At 41.0% G+C, this 23366-nt stretch overlaps 1 protein-coding gene across 15 annotated transcripts in view; it reads left to right on the top strand.

Moving 5' to 3' along the window:
- Positions 1 to 23366, top strand: part of BRSK2 (BR serine/threonine kinase 2) — a 400801-nt gene that overhangs the window by 184151 nt on the left and 193284 nt on the right. For all 15 annotated transcript variants that reach the window (XM_082193170.1, XM_082193163.1, XM_082193174.1 and 12 more), the window contains exon 2: positions 23011 to 23105. In XM_082193170.1, coding sequence (XP_082049296.1) covers positions 23011 to 23105 — 95 coding nt within the window. The remainder of the gene's footprint in view (positions 1 to 23010; positions 23106 to 23366) is intronic.

Genomic DNA, 23366 nt, shown 5'->3' with positions numbered 1-23366 from the left:
GGACTCTCTTTCCTTGGACATTTTTAAGCAGAGGTTGGATGGCCATCTCTCATGGATGCTTTAGCTGAGATTCCTGCATTGCAGGGGGTTGGATTCAATGACCTGCAGGATCCCTTCCAACTCTACGATTCTATGATTCTATGGTTCTAAGTAAAAGATGCAAAAGACAACAACATAAAAACAGAGAAAATGGCACGACAACAGCAGAAATCTGTTTCTCCCCTGCTCAGGATTGGGTTTTTAATAATTTCCTGTTGTGATATAAATTCATTGCTCTCCTATTGTTCCAGCTCTGCTAGTTTGTCTACAAATTGGGGAAGTGATAACATATTCCAGCCTTGCCAGGTCATTTCCTTCCCACCCATCTGTTCTGATCAGATGTCAGTTGGCATGTGTTCTAGATTTCTCTCTCTCTCTTTGCCCTGTTTAAAAGAAGCTATTTCACCCCTGGTGCTATGGTCGGCTGGCACTTCAGTGTAAGGCATAAAACCTTTGTGCTGAACCCTATAGCCCAAGGTATCTCTGAATTTATTCTAAGAAATAGCTGTTCTGGAACTGAGAGGACTTTCCCTGAGCTTCTGCATATTACAGATATTCATACCATGTGTTTGCAAGCTTTGCAGTTGTGGAACTGAGTCCTTTTATGTACTTTAACACATCCAGCGCATTCTCAATGTTGTAATTAATATTAACAGCAGAAGGATCCACTACCCTCACTTTTTGCAGGACAGAAAAGAAAAGTGCTTCGTTTTCAATTGGTGCACATTCTATAGCTTCCTGCTGAAACCCTGTAACTGTTTATACCGCAAATGTTCTGGGGCATTTTTTTAGTCCTATTTTTGTTGTGCTATAGTGCAAGAGTGCCCCTCCAGATGGCAAAATGCGGTAACATTGCGGAAGCATAAAAAAACAAGTAATAAACTGGAATGATGTGTGGATGGTCCAGTATAAATTTTCCACTTATGGATTATTATTGCATCAGTGGCAAGTTGCAGAATCCAGAATCCAGACTGGAGGGACCCCTGATTCTCATGAAAGAAGGAGCATTCTGAACTCTCACTTGTCAGCCCAAGATGTATTTCTGCACAATGTATTGGAGAAAGGAAAGAACCACAAGAAGGAAACGTGGTTTTCTATCTAGTTGTATATACAAACACCAGCCTCTAACACCAACTTGCACGCTATCTGAAAGAGGAGTTCTGGGATTCTTCAAGTTTTCGGCGTACTTGGTTAATTATTCTGAGGGAGAAATGTCGCCTCTGAAGCATGTCCGTGAAATACATAATTAAAGTAGCCTGTGTTCAATCACACTGTTAGATAGTTTAATTGAAAGCCACATTGTATCTGCATAATGAGACAAATAATATATATGTCTCAGACCTGATGAAAAGTCTCAGCCCATAGTCTTTCCCCTTTTAATTGCCATGATGGTAACTGGCAGGAGGCAACCACATACTGGGCTGCCCTTGATCTGGAAATGCAAAGTACCTGCAGTTGCTGATATGGTCTCTGGTAGGTTCAAATAAAGGAGGGAACTGCAGGGTGGTTTGTTTCCAACAGTTTTGCTCAGATCTGATAAAGTAGGCCAGAGCGTACTAGCTTCTTTCACCTCCTAAGGAGAATAATCAGTGGTGAGGTAGAGGCCATAACTAGCAACAGTGGACATGTTTCGCATATATAAGCTGGTCCCAGGACCAGTGTATCATATCACTGCTTAAGTGATATCTGGTAGCAGAAATAGGAGAGGTCCCTGGCTGGGATCTAGGGAAGTGATTGCCTGAAAGAGTAGACAGGACTGGATGGGAGCTGCTATAGTATAGTGGCCAGGGTGTGTGTTTTGGAAATCCCTACTTCAGACTTCGCCTCAACCATGAAATTACTAGGTGGCCTTAGGGAAACCATTATCTCCTCAGTCCTTACCCTGTCTAAAATATGCAGATAATACTGACCGGCTTTACAGATGCATTGTTAGATAATGTATGTGTGAAGTGCTTTGAATAATGACATTTATGCAACACATTAATGAAACTGCAGTTCTGTGCATGCTATCTTGGGTGGAAGATCCACCGAAGAACAAGAGACCTGCTTCTAATAATGAAAATAAAAATGAATTTTTTTAAAAAAAACATACACAGAATTTGGAGGTTTGCCTAAATTACTTAAAAGCTGGTCCTGAAGTCAAATATAGCCCCTGAAATAGAACATCTTATTTCCATAGTTGCCAAGATGCTGTGTTTTAAGGGCATGCTGAATGTGTGATTTTTCCAAGCAGTCCATTTTGAAGTGGGGAGGGCTGTACCCTCTGCTCTCCATCATCTCCTCAGAGTGGCCCTCTAGAAAAAGTAATTGTGGATCAGAGATGTAGTGCATATATATTTTAATGAAGGCTATGAATAGGTGGGGGGGCGGGACACAATCAGTTGGCAATCTGCATTTTGCTATACTGAGGATTGAGAAATAGTTAGGGGCAGCATCTTTTCAGCTGTGTGGGAATCTGCATAGCACACATGGGTGTGGGTGTAGGATAAAGTAAGCTGCAAATATTTTTAGTAAATAAATAACCCATCCACCCAAACTAGAACATAAGACTATGATACAAAACTATCCTGCACCTGCTCAGCTACCAGAAACAGATATCCTACACCGTAGCTTTTAAGTTGATTATTTCTGCTTGCCTTGCTCCACTAGCTGAATCAATTTAAGTTTCTTGCATTTAAATGAACTCCATGTAAATATATACTTCTACCAATTTGTTGGAGGGAATTCTGTTGCTAGAATGGAGGAGTGGATGACAATTGGGAATAAAACAGAGAAGAATGTGGGTTGAGAGGTTCTTGTTTGTATTTTTTATTCCCCCCCCTCCCCTGCAAAGGTTGCTTCCACAAACCAGCATTTTTTCCCCTGCCTGAAGGTTATTGTCATATCTGAGTTTTTTTTTATGGAACATAAATTTTCTAGCTGCCTTCAAGTTGATACAGTCTGTTTGTGTGTGTGCGCTCGCTCACACACACCCGAGCCAAGACAGAAATAAGGTGCTGGGGAGATTTGCTATCAGTTAATACTGGTGTAGGTCTGGAAGAACCCATAACAGCTTAAACCTGAATTGTATGTTTACATCAGCAAAGATTAACTGCAGAAGTTGTCCTAGGATATGATAGAAATAATGGCCCATTACCCAGGGATTCCTTATATAAAGCTTGGGTTTGTAATAAAAAAATAAGCTGTTCCTAGGTTCATTTGCTTTTATTGTTGCATTAATGAAGGCTTTACACTTCACTGTGTTACATGTGTATGCCAGATTAGGTCCAGTGTTTGCTCTCTATCTCTTTAGTGGACATTTGGTGTGGTAATGTAATAGTTAGAAGATTAGAGAGAGCTAGTTGACAATCCTCTTCTCAGCCATGCAGTTTGCTGGGAGGCCTTGGGCCTTTGTAGTTGCTCTCTCTGACTAACTAGTAGTTTTCATCTACTCCACTTAAAAAATTGGTGGTAAAGCAGTATATAAATTGCTTAAATAAATAGTGAAAGTCAGTATTCCTCCCAAAGCTTGTAATTTGGCTTAGAAAATGAATTTCCCCCAAAAAAACTTGGGAGATAACTCAGTTTATCCCAAGCTGAATAATGAGTCACTTTGAGACTCTCTCCTGCCATGTGATGCCCCAAATCTTCCTGACACAGCACTTGTGGAAGGCTTTGAGGCATTGCTCCTGGCGGTTTTAAGTTGCCCACGACTCACTTCCATAAAGCAGCATGCTCAACATGCAAGCCTGGTAGACCATCTTGGTACTGGACATTAGCTTCACGTTCTTCCATACCCTTTTGGAGAGGTGAGCCATTGTTGTAGCTGCCTTGCCAATATGCTTGTCCAGCTCAGTGTTGATGGAAAGGTTACTGGTTATGGTGGTACGTCTGCCACCTTGAGTGGCACCTTGAGCACTGGGGTCACCAGTGCTGATGCATGGAGTGCTGGTGATGTCCTCACCCAGGATGTTGGTCTTCATCAGTACTCAGCAGGGAGATTCCATGGTAGTTGTTACAGTAATGTTATTGTTATTGTAGAGGATCACAGTGCTGGAGTTACATATCTTCTGGCACAGATCCTCATTCCCAGCATTGCAAGCAGAGGTTGTGGAGGTGTGTCATGAGGGATGAAGCTGTCTTTCAGTGGGCTGAATTCCAAAATATCTTATGGGCACCAGGCTAGGGAAGGCTGTTTGTTCTGTGCTATGTGATAAATCCATAGTCACTGTGAAGTGTATTCATATCATAGAATTCTGTAATACTGAGATACATGGGATGGCTGCATTTGGCCTTGGGCTTGTCTGTCTATGTACATTAGGTTAAACATTAAGGAGAATGCATTAACTGTAAGAATTGTTCACAGGAGGCCAAGGAAGTTTAGTGGACTATAATTTAGAGCTGGTGTTTCTATTTTTGGGGGGAGGGGGGCTCAGAGCTGAATATTTCCCCCTTGGTTAGCCCTCTGGGAGGGTTGCTTGCCAGTGGTGAGTGTGGCCACCTCAGATGGTCACTATTCTATAGGAAGGGTTCAAGCACATACTGGACAATTAAAATGGATTAGATCACCATCAACCTAGCAAAGGAGTGGGGAACTTTTTTGGCTCCATGTCCCAGATCCCTATCAGACCCAGATTCCTCATCCTCTACCTTTTTAAACTCACATTTTCAGAAGTTTAAAAGAGGAATATGGGAAGATTGCAAAGGTTTTAAAGCAGACCCTGGGGTCCTGTTGCAGCTTATTTGGTAACTATTTTGTCCACTCCTCTAATGGACATCATGAAGAGCTTGTATAGCATAGCAGTTGTGAGCTGTAGGCTGGAACTTCCCCGGGTCAGTGCAGCCATGAACTCAGTGGGTGGCCCTAGGCAGACCTTACTCTGTTTCTTCATTTATTTCATTTTATTTTTTTATTTGTGGTGTGACTTCTCTCCCCATCCCAACAACAACAACCCACTACATTTTTTCGGAAATTCAATTTCACAAGCACATGCACACCTGGGATTTTGAATACCATATGGCCCAATCCATATATCTACCTCAAGCAAGATTATTTTTTAATCCTCCCCCATTAAAACACTTCCTGACAAGTCATAATGAAATGAAAGGATCTGAAGTTCTAAAATAGCTCTTATTATTGCATGCAGATGAGCATAAAAAATGAAAGAGAAATCCCTTTCCAGCACAAGGGCACTCGGTCAGTGGAATCAAATAGGCAACATTTTTGTAGCTGTGATTATTTCAGAGCATTCTGCAAAATCTGAATGGTGAGATGTTCACTATTAAGCAATCATAGACCTTTTGCAGTTCAATAACTAGCAAGAGGGACAATAAAATTTGTGCAGAGCAACCCAGAGTTGAGCCTCAAAATCTGTTTTCAATTGCAGGAATAAGTGCTAGAATGTTCCATGTGCGTAGATAAAAGTACCCCTGAGAACAGAGTGCAGTTTCCATCACCACTGTGTAATTACAGAATCACCAACCATATCAGCAGTTAGTGAGCAAAGGGCTTTCAGTGAGACTTAGTACTGGCTTCTTTTTCTTCAGTTATTTTTTATTAAGAAATAAAGTGCTGAAGGCGAAGTTCTGAGATCTAGTGTTTATTTTGGAAAGTTGTTTGTTCACTATGTGTTTGGACATCTCTTAAGATACCAGTTTTTGCATGATGGTTCCTGGGATCAAAGAACATGTCTGGATACAATAGGATGCCTTTTTTTATTTAATGAAAATGGTGGAGTGAGTTTTTCAAAACTCCACAATTTTTAAAATTTTTTTAGAATTCCTGACCAACTCTGTGTATGAGGCTGCTAGCCTTTTCATATACTTTTCCTGTCTTTTAAAAATAATTAAACATGCTTTCAGTTTCAGTACATACTACACAAGCTTTGTTCAATGGGTTTCCATCTCCCTTTACTAGGTAACCTAATAATATACAGTATTTTATATTTTGTGCACATAACTGGGCTGTGCACTTTGCTTACTTTTCAAAGCACATTACTGTCTTTTGAGAGCTCAGTGGGAGGAACTTCACTGATGCAGGAGTTTGATTAGATGGATAAACAGACTTTCCATATTCCTTAATGATTGCATGGAGCTGCAGCTGAACATCAAAAGCATGGCCTTGTGTGTATGTTTGTGCAGTCATTGGCCTCAGCATTTTTTCTCTTTTCAAAAGGAAAGACTAGTATTCTCCTTTTTTTACCTGACTTCTGTAGCCAACTGCTTCCTCTGTAAATGTTGTACTGTAATACAATAATGAGGGAGCAGCAAGGTCTTTCCTCGTCATAAAGTTGTGCCCAATTGACCCCTTGTTCTCTTTTCTGCAAATGAAACGTGGTGAGCCAGAATCAGTGCATTTTGCACAACATGAACTGGTAGTTCTTTTTCTCCCCACTGCTGACAGTTATAAATGCCTCTAATCTGTGCTGTGACCCGAATCATTACTCCCACATTGTATACATTAATTTTTTTACATTTAAAAAAATATTTCTAATGTACCTTTTTCTTGCTGGTTCATTAAAGAGATAATAGTCTAATTATTCTGACCTTTAGTCTTCCCTCTCCCCCCTCCCCTTCTCTTTTCTTTTAATAAGCTAGAGTTCAGGTTTTCAGTTGTTTCCTTCAACCATGAAGCTGTATTGGCTTGGAGCTTAAGTATAATGATATAATTTCTTTTGGCATGTCTCACTACACCCTTCTCCCCCCCTTTTTTGGGGGTACTGTGATGCAGAAGGGAGTGAGAAGTTGAAGCAGTTTCCATAGTTAGGCTGTGTAATTTCACAGGTGTCTGGGTGTTCAATGCATAGGGTACCTTATGCCTCTGGAGCAGTTTCTCCACACACACACACACCTACTGAGAGGAGGAGAATCTGAGTCTTTGCAGGGTTGGGTCTTCCAGCAAGATAGTCAGGCCAAGGCGAATGGCCAAGGGGCAAGACGAAGAAATAATTCACGCTTCCTCAAAATCTGTCCTCCAGATGTTTTTGGCCTACAACTCCCATGATCCCTAGCTAGCAGGACCAGTGGTCAGGGATGATGGGAACTGTAGTCTCAAAACATCTGGAGGGCTGAGGTGGTGGTCAGGGATGGTGGGAATTGTAGTCTCAAAACATCTGGAGGGCCGAGATTGAGGAAGCCTGCAATAGTTGGAGGGACAAACTGAGGTAAGAGCCAAAAGACATTCCAGAGAGATTAGGCGTGTGCAGGGAGAGAAGCAATTAGCAGATCTGAAGAATGAGGGAAAGAAACATAAATAGGTATGGGACAACTGAATTGAAGCTAGGGTGGCTGTATGCTTTCTTTTACAGAGGACAGCTTTCTATCTGAATGACTCCTTTGAAGGGTTACATATTCCAAGTCCACTTTAAAGATGAAGATCAGGGGGCATGATATGACCCATCAACAGCACATAGGCATCTGATTGAGCAACCGCACAGTTCTATTTAAATTATAGTACTTCAGAAATGTGCATCTAGATATATTAAATAGCTTATGTAAATCTATCTCTTCTTTTGACCTCTTTCTTTGTTGATGGATTTTCTTTTATTTGGTGATGCATAAATGGCCACCCTAACCAAAGGTTGAAAACTACTCCATAGAAGATTGGTTGCACAGTGGACACACGAGTGTTTTTCATGTGTCTTTTAACAAAGAAAGAAAGACACATGGTTATTTGTTTCCTCCAGAAGCAGCAGCAGCAACAGGCATACATACTATCCTTTACACCTGTCATAATTTAAAGTGGTTCAGGATCCCACATTTCTCTCTCTTGCAAAAATCCCTCAGTATTTTCCATTTCACTTTTCCTAGAGGGAAGTAGCACAAAATGCACTTAGATGAACTGAGAAGGAAAGAAGTCCTCCTCTGCCGTTCCTAGTGGGGGAGGCAAAATGTGACCAGAATTACCCTCTTACACAGCAAACCACCCCAGGTCAGGGCAATAATAGCACCATGACAGCTGTGACAGTCGCTCACACTCCACCCATCTCACAATAATCCCACTAATTTTGAGTTTCCATAGATGTGCATGAAAGAACAATATAAACAAAGCCTTTGTATACATGTCTCTATATCTGAGAATTCTTGCACACTGAAAACTCTGAGGTGCACCGTTAGATAGGCAAAGGAAACAGAAAAAAGCACAAAACTCTATTGGCCTCACATAGAAGTAATGACAGTAACATAAGCAGATAACACCAGCCCAAGTGCCTAAAATGAGGGTGCTGGTGTTGTCTTTAAAGCACCTGATCTTTTCTTAATGTAACTCAGTTTGCATTAGCCTGAGGTCTGAACTTCAGAGGTTGTTCTAAATGTCCACAAAATTTCAGCAAACCTTCGGAACCAAATTTAATCCTTCTTCTCTCTGCTTAAGGGCTCAGGCGCCTCTCTTGCTCTGTTCAGTGTTAATCCATCACCCCACTGAAGTTAAAGACCGTCACTGTGCTAAATTCTGTGAGTTGGATTTGGAGAGACACCAGTCAAGTGTTGCATCTTTAACACCCAGGAGCCTACTCAGAAACTGGTAATGCTGAGTTAACCCAAGATTCTTTACTGGACATTTTTGTATTTAGTACAGATGAAGGTGTAGCGAGCCCAGATGTCCCCCCTGGGTGATTACTGACATCCAGCATCTCTGCAGCTGGTGAAAATCCTGTTAGAGCACTAACAGTGAAGATTAAGAGGGGTCAGGAGGGCACAGCAGGCTGTATCAGCACTGAGTGAATTGGTGCTAAGTATTAAGTGGAAGGCCTGTTCTCCGAAAGGATTCAGCCACTGGTTTCTGCATTTCAGTGTGTTGCATCTAAAACCATGAAGTAATTTCCAGTTATATGGAGATAGATCTGAGAGAGGTTAGCTGCACTCTGATTATTAGGAAGGCAAGATCTACATTTGATGGAATTTGTGACATTTCTGTGCTTTAGAGGTCACGGCTAATTCCTAAAAGGGTACAAACTTTAGCAACCCTCCCCGCTTATACTGGTCCATTTCATTTTTCACAGATTCCCTACAAATATGGGAATAATTGTTCTATGTCTTCTTTGGTGATCACTCGTAGCCGAGTAAGATTGTCTTCCATAAACACGGTTTTAACAATGAGTCCGTAAGTGACTGTGGAGGCCAATTCTGGATCCACACGTCCTTCCAGAGTGGGCAAATTGGTTCCCGGGCAGGAGTTGATCACGGTGTGGATTTGCCAAGCGTGCCTTCCTTGTAGCACATTTCTCCCTTGTGTCCTGAGTTCAAGTATCTTCAAAGTCCATTACACCTTTGGTAAAGGCTGTTCTCCAACTGGAGCACTCGCAGGCCAGTGTTTCCCAGTTGTCCGTGTTTATACTACATTTTTTAAGATTTGCCTTGAGACAGTCTTTAAATGTCTTCTGTTGACCACCAGCATTACGCTTTCCATTTTAAAGTTCTGAATAGAGTAGTTGCTTTGGAAGATGATAATCAGGCATTCGCACGACATAACCAGTCTGACGAAGTGGATGTTGAAGAATCATTGCTTCAACACTGTGTTCTGTGTGGGGCTTCACACATACACCCCTTTGCCCATTCTTTTAAAGATGGTTTTGGTAAAGCAACACTGGGGTCATTTAAAGTGAAATGTGGAAAATGAAACTGTGCATGTAGTGGTAATCATGGTGAGGGGAACACTACTTTCCATGGCCCACTACTTTCCATGCATTGGTGTTGGGTGTTCCCATGTGGGAGGGCTGCTTCACATATGTAGGTAGCATCCCACACAATTTGGAACATGAGCACTAAGGTTCCCACATGAGCAGAGCAGGCAGCCTGCTTCAGAGCTTGCTCTTTCCAGTTTGTGAAGAGCTGGGCAACGGGGATGTGAAACTGGGGCCACACTTCACCTCATACAGTGAAGACATAATGCCTGGACAGGGGTCAAATGATAACGACAAAAGCTCTCATCTAACTGTTCCATGTGAAATGGTTAAAGAGTGCTAACCATTCAAGAGGAAGACCAGAGGCTCAGGGGGGGTTGCACACAGAAAGTCCCAGGTTCAATCCCCTCCTGCCAGTCAGTGTAGGCAGTATGGAGTGAGATGAACCAGTGGTCTGGCTCAGTACAATAAAGCTTCTATGATTCCCACCGCCACATTCATGAGATTTTGAGCAAAAAGTGTACAAAGTTACATGTCATGGACATTTAAAAATTGGGAGTCATTATGAGCCCCAGACAATGTCCCTGTTCATTTCTACTCCTGCATGATGAACAATAATCTTTAGAACAGCATAACTGGTGCTATTCTCAGATACGTTCCTTTATTTGAGGGGATCATCATGACTAAATTGAGGTCTATTTGACAACAATATATATTTGTTAAAGTGCTTTTTTGAAGGCATGGGAAAGTTAAAAGATTGGTGTGAGAGTCTTGTACCAGTTTCCTCGCTATCTATTTGCTAGACATATCACTTTAAAATGAATGTTTAATAATATTTACTTACTTACTTACTTACTTACTTACTTACTTACTTTATTACATTCATATCCTGCCTTTCCCCCAAGGAGATCAAGGCAGCACGCACAGCCCTTCCCTCCCATTTCCATAATAATGATATGCTGTAATCAGCTCTGTTCTCAGGTTTGGGAAGTCTAAAATTTAAATAATTGTATACATAAAAATATAATGCAGTTGAAGCTGATAAGAAATTTAGTAATCCACCACAAGAGATAGAAGATCTTTCACTAGAGACTAATTCTCATTTTCAAAATCTAGTTTACTTAACAATGAGGTGGGGTTTTTTTTGTTTTTAGCATAGTAGTGAGTCCATCTGTTCCCAGGTTCCACAAAGTATATAAACTACATAAATATATATCCACCACCCCACCAAAGTAAGTTGGTTATTGCCTCAAACATTGCATTCACCCAGCGCATGGCTACTTCTTGTTATTTCGTCATTCCAAACAATATAGGCTGGGGACTGATTATGAGGCAATAGTCACCTAGTGCATTCATAGCTGGGTGAGAGTGGACTTTAGGACTTCCCATCTCTCACATGTAGCCACCATGCTTGTTTCTAGTAAGTGTCTAGTCTAGGAGCTGCCAATGGCAGTGTCAAAGTGCACAGACATCCTAACTTGTTTTTGTAAGTTCGAAAATTAACATTGTTGTGATTGGGAGTCACTGGGCTATGTGTTGGACTGCACCCTGAAATCACATCCGGACACAAGTGAGAATTAAGACTCAGCAGTTCACCATTTATTAGCCTCACACTAGAACAAACAAGACAAAGCTTCTACAGTGCTTTTCACATTCAGCACAGAATGACAATAATACACAAAATTAAACTAACCCTGCTTATAATAGTCACAATTTTGTTGAGCAAAGGCCAAGTTCATAAATATATATACACATTTCATTGCAAAGTTCTGAAATATATTCTTTACGTTACGCCTTAAATTATAGGTCATCTCCACAGAGTTCGTGTACATTTATTTTTGTTCATTTAGCTTGTTTTCAAAACCACTTAAAAAAAATTATATCATGATTAAAATTAATGAGGATTAGGCAATGATTAATGTACCAGTATTCAGATTCAATAGATTGCTCATGAAATCTCAGATTTCGTTTTCGTCAGTGGAGTATTTTAAATTGGTAGGTTGTTTTTTTAGAGACCTGCTCCCACCCAAAGCCTGACCTTGAATACTAATTAAAAAACAAAATTGTTTTTGAAAACTTGATTAAAACCTTGCTTTAATGTTTTAGAAATAAACATCCAAGTAACAACAGACCCACTTAAAAACTAACCCATTCCATAATTCAGGAAACAGAGCTAGAATAATACTGTGTTCCATGGCAGCAAAAACTACCAAGAAGTCCAGGAGAATTGGCAGCATTGAATTTCCCTTGCCTTTCAATTGGGTGAGGTCATCAATCGGGTCAACCAAAACTATTCTGGTGCCAAAACCAGGCTGGACAACAGTTTAAAAGTAATCCAAATATTAGCTTCCTATCAAGAATATCTCACACAACTAGTGGTATGCTTTTTGGAACCCAATTTAATATATGGTGCTTCTAAGTCATTATACAATCCAGTTGCTGTCATTCTTTATTTATTTTTAGTTCATTATGTACATATATATTGTATAATTTATTGTGCTCAGAAATTCTTGTACACAAGCTAGAGAGTAACCTGGGCTGAAGTATAAACAGATCTGTCTGAAGAGACTATGCAATGGGAATAATGTCAGAACTCTGTTCATGGTGCTGTAAGATCTCCCTTGCTTTCAAGTACCCTAAACTTGTCTGTTTGCTATCTTTCACCTGTGGCTGCTCACTGGATTTTCACCCTCCCGACCTGTCCACAGGCTCCGCCTTATAAGGAATGACAATGGTCCTGTTTGCTGACATAAACTGGTGTGAGGTATATCTTAAATAGGATCTGGCAATGCTGACCCATGAGCACCAATGCCCATGAAAAGTCTTGTTAAATATTCTACAATGCATGAGGGGATATGTGCTCTTCTTGTTAAGTTCCTGCTTGCACTGGCTCAACTTCTCTTTAATGAATATGCCCCCTTGAACATGCCTACTGAATCACTGAATGCTAGCATTGGGTACCTACCTCCCACCTATTCTGAACAGAGGAAAGGTACAAAGAACTTGTCTCTGTGAGTAGCAGCACCTGATATAGGTGATAGGGGGGAATCATGCCCACATAATTTTGTGGCCCTGTCTCTTTTTCTGTTCATTTTTATGTGGCAGCTAATGTCTTATATACCATGCTCTAATGGCAGCCATTTTGTGTTATGTCATAGCATGCAGAGCACTGTATCAAAATTCCTGATGTGCCCACTGGCCTGAAATGTTTGGCAACCCCTGTCTTAAAGTGCTGATCCCTTCTGTGCTGTCAGCTGAGGCCTTGTCCAAGGCTTCTTAAAGCCCAACTGTAGTTGTAGTTGCTAGATCTATGATCAGCCTTACTTCTCATCTTGCTAATCATTTTTGTCTTCTGTAGCCCCCACCCCACCCCAATCCATTACAAAAATCTCTAATAAATGGTCTGGCTTGTGGCTATGGTGGCATTTCCATTTCCATATACAAGTATCAAACAGAAACAAATATTAATTTTGGTGCCATTGATTGCATCAGCATTGGTAGGTGAAAGGTATGGCACAAAATAGAAATGTGATATGACCAAATTCCTAAAATGGAGGAGAAAATAGGGGATGAAGAAGCAACGAAGATGGAAGTGGAAAGTGGAGGCAGGGAGTAAGTTAGTAAGTTGCAAGTGAAGTAAACAGGATTGAAACATCAATTAAAAGAAAGTATGAGGCGCAATCTCCTCCCTGCTGTCTCTCCCTCCCATGATGTTTCTTCCTTGCACTGAATCAATCCTCCTCAGTAGATCACTGGACCAAGGCAGGCCAGCATGCCTCGTTACCCAGATGCTACCTAATTACACTTGCATGTTTCTGAAAGATACCTTACTAAGGATAGACAGTGAAGGCTCTGCTGTGTCTCCTATCACCTCTCTGGTACCTGAGAAGATGGATTAATGAGGCCTGAAAAACTCCCCTACAGATGGACTTTGATTATCCCTTTTTTTTAGTGATTGGGGGTGGGAGGACAGAAGTTGGTCACAGAGCTTGCTTCTGTGTCTAGGATAGGATGTGCAGCTTATTTCTTGCTTTCACAGATGCTACAGCTGGCTCAATCTGAATTAACAGTTGCATTTCCCCTAAACTCCTCTTAGATCTGTGAAAAAGTCAGTTTCTACCGTGGCAGCCACAAAGTGTAATCTGTAATGTTTAGTCATTTTGTTTGATGAAAGACTGAAACTGCAGCCTGTTTTTACTGCCCTTTTCCACAGATGTTTCAAAGCTGCTGCCCCAACTACTTCCATTTTGGTAGTTTCCCATGTCTTTTGCACAGGAATGGAAAGGGAAACCTGCCTAAAAATGAATCAGAGCCCAACTGGCTGGAAGTTTCAGGCTATTTCTCAAATCCCAACAGATGTTTTTCTGTTTTCTACCTGAAAGTAAAATTCCATTAAATTCCGTTTTTATAAGGAAGTTCTTGGTGTGTGTGTGTGTGTGTGTGTGAGAGAGAGAGAGAGAGAGATAGAGGGGGGGCGCGGGGGAAGAAGTGTTGCTTTCCCCCCTTTTGGGGTCAAAATTGTTGAGCTTTTTGGGGGGGCATTTTGGTGCTTTGGGGGCTTTTCCTTGATTTCGGCTTTTCTTGACATATACCCGGGTTTCCCCAGACATTTTGCTGATTCAGTAAAAATCTGCCCAGACATCATTTTTCTAAGTGATTCCTGGATGTGTCTGGGGAAACCCGGATGTATGGCAGCCCTATGAGAGAGAGATCAATTCAGTGACACCACGCTAAAACAAAAAGTAAAGAGCCCTGTGCCTCTGCTCTATTCAACTGGCACAAAATCTATCCAAGAAATACTGAGACATCAAATACTATAAGAAAGATACTAAGGGGCTGATCAATAGAGTTGATCTCAGCTCTGTATATTTTGATCCTGTTGAGCTCAGAGAACAATCCTCCTATCAACTTCATGGTGTGAAGCACAAAACCTAGCAGTAGTGGGCTAAACTCAAAGCTTCAGAGGAGTTTCCCATGTTGGGAGCCTGGAAGTGTCAATCGCTGGCCAAGGTTAGTGCTTATCAAGTGGTTTAGCTTTGGGATGCCAATCTCCCTCTTTTGCAGAAATTCATAATGCCTGAACCAAATCTTACTTCATCTCCTTACCAGTGTTTGCTCCTGAAAAAAATCCGGTGATTCACAGTGAATTCCCTCCCAGTACCTAAATGGCTGCATACTTCTGTCAAGTACACTTCTCTGCTTTCACTCACGTTGTCAGTCATAAGGTATCATTGCGATATTGCAAAAAATAGGGTGCACATTGTCAGGAATGAAATGTGTGAAGATGAAATGACAGAGGTCTCCAGATTTCTTGGGCATGAGGGCACTTTTGGAAATCTAAGAAACTGTGGTGGATATCGCAAAATGCCCATTTCACAGAGGAAAAACTGGAGATACTCAGAAGCCCCCCCCCCCGAACATGCAAAACACCTTTATACCTCAAAACAAATTAAAAGCAAGCAACTCCCCTCCCAGTGTCTAAGGACACTGTCATACTCACAAATGCCACACAGAAGTTCCCAGGCCTATAAAGATGCCTGAAGATTAAATAAATCCCTCCTCCACCAGGTGAGGTTTACTGTTGCAGAAGCTGAAAATGTTCTATTTTGGCCACAGTAGCTGTCCTGATCCTCAACAGCCACCAACCTTCTTCCCGTCCTGGTTGGAATTCTTTACGGGAGGCAAGTGTGAAGGACTGTTATAGATTCTCAGATACTAGCATATGAGAACTTTGATATTATCAGTTTGGCTTTTATGTGAGGCTGTTTTGGCCTAATTCCGATTGTGTCTCTGAAGCTCTCATCTTGCTCTTAGCCAAGTAGTGTGAATCGAAGATTGAGTTACCCTGTGATTCTGTTTTCGGTGATGTGAGGAGGGGAGGCTTGGCATAAGAGTGTCCCTGCCTTGAAGTAAGGCCGTGGTGAATTAACTGAAGGGCCCTTGATCCTTCTAGCTCTATTAATCTATTGCCTTTGTCTAAGCCAGAGTGTGAATTTTGGCATCCAAGCAGAATTCCAGCAGAGCTCCCAAACACTGGCTTAGATGCAACTGTAATTATAGTGGCTTCAGCTTAAAAGCAATTTATTGCAAAATTTCTCCAGAACAGCCTTCTGATACCATGTCAGCATTGAAGAGCCGATGGTTAAAATTACCTCATTAAAGAGTGGAGTAGTTGTATCCTCTTCTATTTAGATTTAAAGGAATTCAGCCCCTCCTTATGTGCAATTAGAAACTGACAGCGTATATTTTGGGTATCACTTGATACCAGGCTGTAATCTTATGGGCAATAATTTGAGATAACAGTTGCTCTAAATAAATAAACATTGACTCAGTGGGAGGACAGAAGTATTTAAAAGTAATTACTGCTTTCCATAAACTAGCTTCTTCTCATGCCTATGGTAACTTTAGGTAAGAAAACAGGAGGAAATGTATCCCAAAGAAGGACAGAGGGTGAACAAAAGTGTACTATGGATCCAGAATATTTCTTCTCTAAATTATATTCCACTGACAATATTGCAAGTAATATTGTTTAGCGTTTGCATCAAATTTTAATATTCATTCTGCAAAGTTCTTATAAGGATTAATCAATTAATCCTCCTAGAATCCCTGTGAGGCAGGTAAGTAAATATTATTATCCTTATTTTACAGCATGAGAGTCTTTAAGTCATTAAGTACTGAAATTCTGCTCCTTGTTAGCACAAATCTGGAGTGACCAAATTTTCAGAAAGTGTTCCCTGTAGCGAAAGAAGGCTTATTTCAGCCATCTGTAACTTGTCCTACTACTTAACATCCTTGCCTTTGCTGCTTGGTAATTGTACATAAGCTTCTGTAAAACAGCTTGTTTCTAGAGACAGTCATGTAACTACCACATGCCTATCAAGCAGCTGTTCTGGGCCAATCAAGTAAGATGTTACCTAGATAGTCAATGTAAAATTTGTTTTTGTGAAACTCCAGTTGGCCTTGGTGCAGATGGGACACCTGGTCAATTGGTGGGGGGGAGTGAAATCTATATGCTTATTGGTATGATTGATAAGAGATTAGCTAGGAATAAAATGCAGTTGTTGGGTTGATTCCAGGCTGTGTTAGTTTGATTTAGTTCTGATTTAAATTAGTGTGCCTGGTTCCATGATCAAAAGTTCCCCATTTCCTCCCCCCACCGACCTCTGCCAAATCCATTCTGGAGGGTCAAGAGAACTCCCAGAACAGCACATTGGGGGAGGGGAGGGGAGATCATTCTATTAGGCAGGTAGAAATGTTTTTTGCTGATACAATGATCTCCTTAATGCCACTTTGAATTCCACTCAGTGAGCCTAAAGTCATGACTAACTTGCTTTATTTATTCAATGGGACTTAAGTTCAACTGATGTAGTCTGGATCCAACCCATTGTTTGATTGCAATTCAGCTTTAAAAATTTAGCTCTAAGGTGTGGGATTAGATTCAATGACCTCCTAAAAAGGAGAAGGCTGGAATGTGTTTCATCACATTTTTTAGGGCAGTTGAGGCTCACCTCTGGCTCTCAAATCTTTCTGGACTCCCATCATCCCTTACAATGCTGACTGGGGCTGATGGGAATTGAATTCCAAAAACACAGGTTAGCCATTCCTGATTTAGGGAGTAAATATAATAAAATATATGATTCTAAGCACACTTACTTCAGAGCAAACCCATGAGTAAATGTGCAGAAGAGCAGGCTTCTAGTCTCTTGGATACACACTCTCCAAACAGTGGCCTATTTCTCTTTAAATGTCTCTGTATTGGGAAGTTTACTTAGCCTCTGTAGAATTCATCAGTGAAGCATTAGAATATGCAGCACAGAGAAGCTTCTTCCTGCTATTCTTGTACTCATGTCAGTCTTTTCTTTGTATCATCTTGGGGTTTCTTGCTTTCTTTTGGCAGAAAAGAGCAGTGAGCTTTCATCAGTTTTCAGTTCATGGCTTTTAATTATAAATGAAAAGACGGTGTTAGCTCCCCTCCCTGTGCCCCGCTTTTCTTCCCTGGCCTGAAATTAGAGGGCTCCTAGTGAAGCTTAGTGGTTGAGATCAAAGGAAAGTTGTGGAATAGTCTAATGTTGGCATAGCAGGATCTGTGGCATTCTGTCTCCCAGCCACTGGATATCTATGCAGCAGAGCTCCTGGGTATGTGGGGGATGAGATGAAAAACAACTTGTAAACACAAGAAAGAAAGAGAGAGCACCAGGAAGGTGATTTTGGTATGGCTGAATAACAATCCACACTTGCTTAATATTTATTTTATTTCCCAAACAAGCGGCATTTAATAATATTATTCATTTGTAAACTAGGAACAGCTTTCATGGGTTTCCCAAGCCTTCTCTTACTAGATTTTTACAATATCAACAGTATTAGCTGCTCTTAGTCCTTTCCTTGAACCCTTGTGTTTGGATGCCTTATCTTAAAAAAGAGGCAGCGGCTGTTGAGTCGCTACCGTAGTGTGCTTATCATGAGTTAGAGCACCTACCAGTAGCATCTCTGTATGGTTACAGCAGTGGAAACTTCAGAACTAGTGTTTTCAGTTCCCAGACCACGTGGAATGGAAATCTAGTCAAGTGAATTGCCTTTAGAATGATTCCTCAACAGAAAACATGCATTGCGTGCGTAGGCACTTCAGGGGAAGGTGTACCTGTTCCAGCTAAAAAGAAGAAATTGGTTACAAAACAAAGTATAATTGTTCTTCATTGTAATCCCCCCCCCCACTGTTCATGTGCTTTTACAGTGTGATTTATAGGATTTGTACTGTGTGTGTGTGTGTGTGTGTGGTAGGTGGGGAACTTTGAGATAACATGAAAGGTGCTTTATCAGAGAGAACTAGATCAAAGACCTTGTGTTCTGTTACTAATTTTCTTACAAAATATAAACTTCTCATTCTTTATATTGGCTTTGATGAGGAGCTGGAATTGTTGAACAGATTTGCAAGACTGACGGAGGCAAAGACTGAGAGTCCCCTTCTCTTTGTAGGCCAGGACTGCATGTTAAGCCGAGCTTGTGTGCAAGCAAGCCATTGCAGGGGTGAAGAATTTTTATCAGCCTAAGGGCCACACACACACACACAGTGAGGCAGCAGCAAAGCAGATCTGTGCTTGAGTACCAGAGGGACGCTTGATTAGCTCCATCCGTACACCACAGCCCCTCTCTTGGCTCACTGCCCCCTCTCAATATTCTGCTAAGTGGCAGCAGTACTGCTTCTGGGAGGCTATTGCTGTGCCTTCACCCCACCAGGGAAGTCACCCCATTGTGACCTGGAAGGAAGGTATGTGTACTGGAGAGAAGGCATGGCTTTGATAGAGTCCTGAGGGCCAAATAGAGAAGGTTGGAAGGCTGCATTTTGGCACCAGGGCCTGAGCTTTCCACTGATGAGTGTATAATCTCTACAAGGCTTTTAGCTTTGTGTGAAAATTCCACCCATTCAGTGGACCAATGGGGCATTTATCCTGGTTACTGGCTATGTTCAAGGGGTGGTACATTGCCAAGTGCTCCCACAAATACTATAATTAGAAAAGCAAGAGTAAAATGCACAGGGGCAGTTGGAGACAAATGGAGGGAGGGGTGGTCTTGGAAGGCATGCAGAGGAAGGAAAGGGAGGAGATAAACCATAAAAAATTCTACTCATAAGAATTACTTATTATTATTGTTATTATTATTATTATTATTATTATTACTTATTAAAATTGTTTACTGCCCTTCATCCGAAGATCACAAGGTGGTTCACAACATAAAAATACAAATTGAGAAGACCAAATACATAATAAAACAAAAACAATCCAACAACCCCCCTCCTAATACAACCTATCAGTATTCAGTCTGGTGTTGAGAATCTCCCTGGTACGGTATACAAACTGGGCAAAGTTAAGAAAAATTGTATTGAAAATGGCTAAGCTGTAGCAGCTTACACACTTTAGCTACAGAAGCAAGGAGAAGTTATGTTTTCAACCATCTTTGCCAGGAAAAATTGTTGTCAAGATTTGAAAGCATTTCAGAAATTCAAGAATGCCACAAGGCTATCACATTCATTGGTTTGGTTAGATAAAATCTTTTGTGATAAAATCTGCTACATACATGTCCAGATTTACTGGACAAAGGAAATTCTAGATAGGACGCAATCTCAAGCTGATAAACTTCAATGGTCATGTACTACTGCACTCTAGACCTTTCGCTCTGTAGTATGTATTATTACAATGACTCCCTATCTAACTGAAGAGTATAGGCATCTTATGCAGTGCACTGAAATCATAGTAGTTGTGGAACTGAGAGAGCTGGCAGCAGTGTTAAGTGTCATGCCACCAAAATCCAGCAATGGTCTGGATTCAGACAGAGTGTGAGGGGGGGTGCTGTTTCAGGAGGCAGGAAGCCTCAGCCCCACCACTGAACCAGAAACCCCTAAGCTTGAGATGCCCTACAGCCTGGATCCCCATAGACTGCAACCCCTAAGCCCACTTGGCTAGCATATACGCCTCTAAATGCATCATACTCCATCAAACTGAAACATCAGAGACAGCTTTGCACTTGCCATGTACTCATGAAGAGATGATGGTGTCCTAGGCTTGAGCAAGAGGGCTGCCTTTAAGGCTCTACACTCTTCAGCAGGCGTGTAAAGACTTAGAGATTTAGTCAGGCTCAGGGAGGATAAAAGGGCTTAGTTGAGTCTGAGCTTTCTTTTTACAAATAATGTGCTCTCTTGGCTCTGTCCATGGTCCTGAACAACCTCCCACCAGTCCCCCTTGTTCTCCGGAATCCTAATTAGACGTTTGAACCACAATTGTCTGTTTCCTACCTGTCCTCTTTCTCTGTCCCAGATTGCTTCCTAGATCTACAACCTCTCTGACTTACCTACGGGCTCTGCTTTATTAGGACTGGACAGTAAAGGATTGCCAGACAAAACCACAAAAAATTCAGTAGATCATAGAATCCAGATGTCTGTTGCTGTCAGTATGAACAATGTAGTAAATCTTCAGGCAGAAATGCAAAACAGCAACAAGTGTAGTAAATATCCAGGTGGACTTTCAGTGAACATAGCTGTCTGAATCACTCACTTCATACAGTTTTAATTAATTACTATGTGACGGAGAATTGCTTGAGTGAGTCAGTGTAAGAATGTTCTTTCCAGAAATTAGTATTTTACACTACAGTGTGAGGTGAATGACCAGGCAAAAATTCAACAGTTCCAATTTTTCTAGTCAGTTGTTGTGTACATATATCCTTATTCGATTCGATAGTTAGGAATTACATGGAGGCTGATACTTATATTGGAGATGTGATCCAGCACCAAAACAAAAAAAGAAAAGAGGAACATTCTATTTCTTTTTTTAAATGCTTAAATTTTAAAGAAGACTCATCCCTCAAGAAGTATGGGAAACAAGAAATTAAGCTTTTTTAGGGGCATGAGCAAATTGCTTAATCCAAAGTATATTTTGTTGGAGGGCAGAAGAGAGAGAATAATAAGCTATTCTACAGGGCATCAAAATGCCTGGAATTATCTCTCTTTCTAAGCATCTGTTTTACAGGCTGATCCAATGTGCATGATCTGATTTTGGGGCAAAAGCACAACTGACAGTTCCTGTGTCACCACAAGCAGAGCACTAAGAAGCTACCATGGCCATTCCTGTGCCAGCAGCATTTTCCCTGGCTGTAGTGAACAAAATAAGATCAGAGGATCCCTACTGAATCAGTCCAGCATTCCCTTCCTACAGTGGCCAACCAGATAGCTATGGGAAGCCTGCAAGCAGGACATGAGCACAACAACACTCTTCCCAGTTGTGATTCCCAGTGACTGGTATTCAATGCATGCTGCCTCCAGCCCTGCCTTTTCAGGCAGTATGAAATCATTGACTGTTCTGCAGAGTGCCACTGTAAAGGCTTTTCAGGCACTAGTGTCTAAGGAAAGCTGACCCAACCCTTCACCAGTCTTCAACTTGTAAGGGCTCTGGGTTGGGAAATTGCCCAGTTGGGGGTAGATCAGAACTAGCCAGCTCTGTGTTGCTAGCTTGGAATGAATGCAAACCCAGACATTGCTTGCACAGCTGCAGCTAAGCAGCTCTTTGGTAGTAAGTAATAAATATCCCCCCACCACCACCATGTTTGGTTTGTGCCTGTCTGTTTTGCATGTCTGACAAATTGATGGTTAATGAGAATATTCTATTTATAATGTTTTTAAAAAATATATAATAGTACAGTGATATTCCCTGTCAGGCTGCTTTTCTTTGATGCCCTTAGACTCTGGCATATACAAGATGACTGTTTCATAGTGTTGTGATGCTCCAGGAACCTGGTGTGCCTTTTGGGGATATACATGCGGTGAGACAAGACAGTTGTAACTTTACATATATATATATATATTTAAGAGGAGCCCAAGAAAGAGCTATCCATCTTGATTTGTGAGCAGCTAAGTTTAAATTCTGATTCTGTGACTTAAGGGAACAGCAATCCAATTGAGTAGTTCAGGAAGGAAAGTAGTAATATAGATTGGTGCTTTGTAACCTTAAACACTTTCTCCATATCCTGGTTTCTGAATAATGTGGCTGTGCTAGATAGTTCTGCTGAAATAATCCACAAAACATTTGGAAGCTTCAAGGGGTAAACATTGGAAGTCAAGGCAGTGCTTTGCTTCATGAGCTATGAATGATAGTTAGGCGATTTTGCTCGTAGAATGATGTGAACCTTTCAAAACTGAGATAAAGGAGAACTTGAATGTAAAAAGGGACCCTTTCCAGACATTTAAATCATTCAGGTAGCAGGTAGCCTTTTAGTGTCCAACCTTCATTTGAGGCACCACAGCATCTGGTGTGAAGTAAGATTGTAGTGCTTAGAAGAGGTGCTACTGGTGACATGAGGAGCTAGAATTCAGATACGGGAATGAAACTTATCTGTCATCCCTACAGTTGGATGCTGTATGCATTGGGCAGGCTTTTAAAGAATGCTGCATTGAACTCAGTGGGACTTATTGTCAAATAAAGATACATAGGATCAACTGTAAGACATTTTGGGTTTTAGTATGATATTTTAACATTGTTACTTGCTGCAAGTTTTTGGAATAAGTCAAGAAAAATATTTAAATTCAAATAATTTAAACAAGCTAGTCTTCTGGTGGATCTAGCAGCAGATCAGGAGGGAATGGGAAAAGACTAACCTTTTTTTTTAGCCCACTATTGATTAAGACATGAGAAATTCCAAGAATGATGCTTGGATATGTCTGTTCTGCAGGACCTGTTTTAAATGTGTTTGCTATTCACATCTGTAAAAAAGAGGGACCAACAGCATGAAAAGTATATATAAATATCCAAGATGGTTGAGTAAAATGCCAGCATAGCATGTTAACTGAGTATGCCGCTAACCATCTCTCTCTCTCTGTTTCTTTTTGCAGGGCTTGTGAAGTTGGGGATTCACTGTGTAACATGTCAAAAAGTTGCTATAAAAATTGTCAACAGAGAGAAGCTCAGCGAGTCAGTGCTAATGAAGGTAATTTTCTAATGGGAGATCTGGAAAAAAGAGGGAGAAAAGTTTTTGGCTCAGTGGTTTCTCTTCCATGCAAAATTAATATCTTTAATTATGTTTAACAAACATCCCTGTCAGTGCTAGGGTTGTGTTTTGCATAATATTATTAATTCAGGACTGGGGGTGGGGAGACTGGAATTAAAGAGGGGTGTGTGTGCATGTGCTTTAATTAAGAACAAAAATTAATGTCCAGTAGTGGCAAAGTAATTTAATGTAATGCAGTTA

This window comes from Podarcis vaucheri (genome assembly GCF_965113315.1).
Source record: "Podarcis vaucheri genome assembly, chromosome: 1".
In the NCBI taxonomy this organism is placed as follows: Eukaryota; Metazoa; Chordata; class Lepidosauria; order Squamata; family Lacertidae; genus Podarcis; species Podarcis vaucheri.
This window is presented reverse-complemented; position numbering and strand designations above follow the sequence as displayed.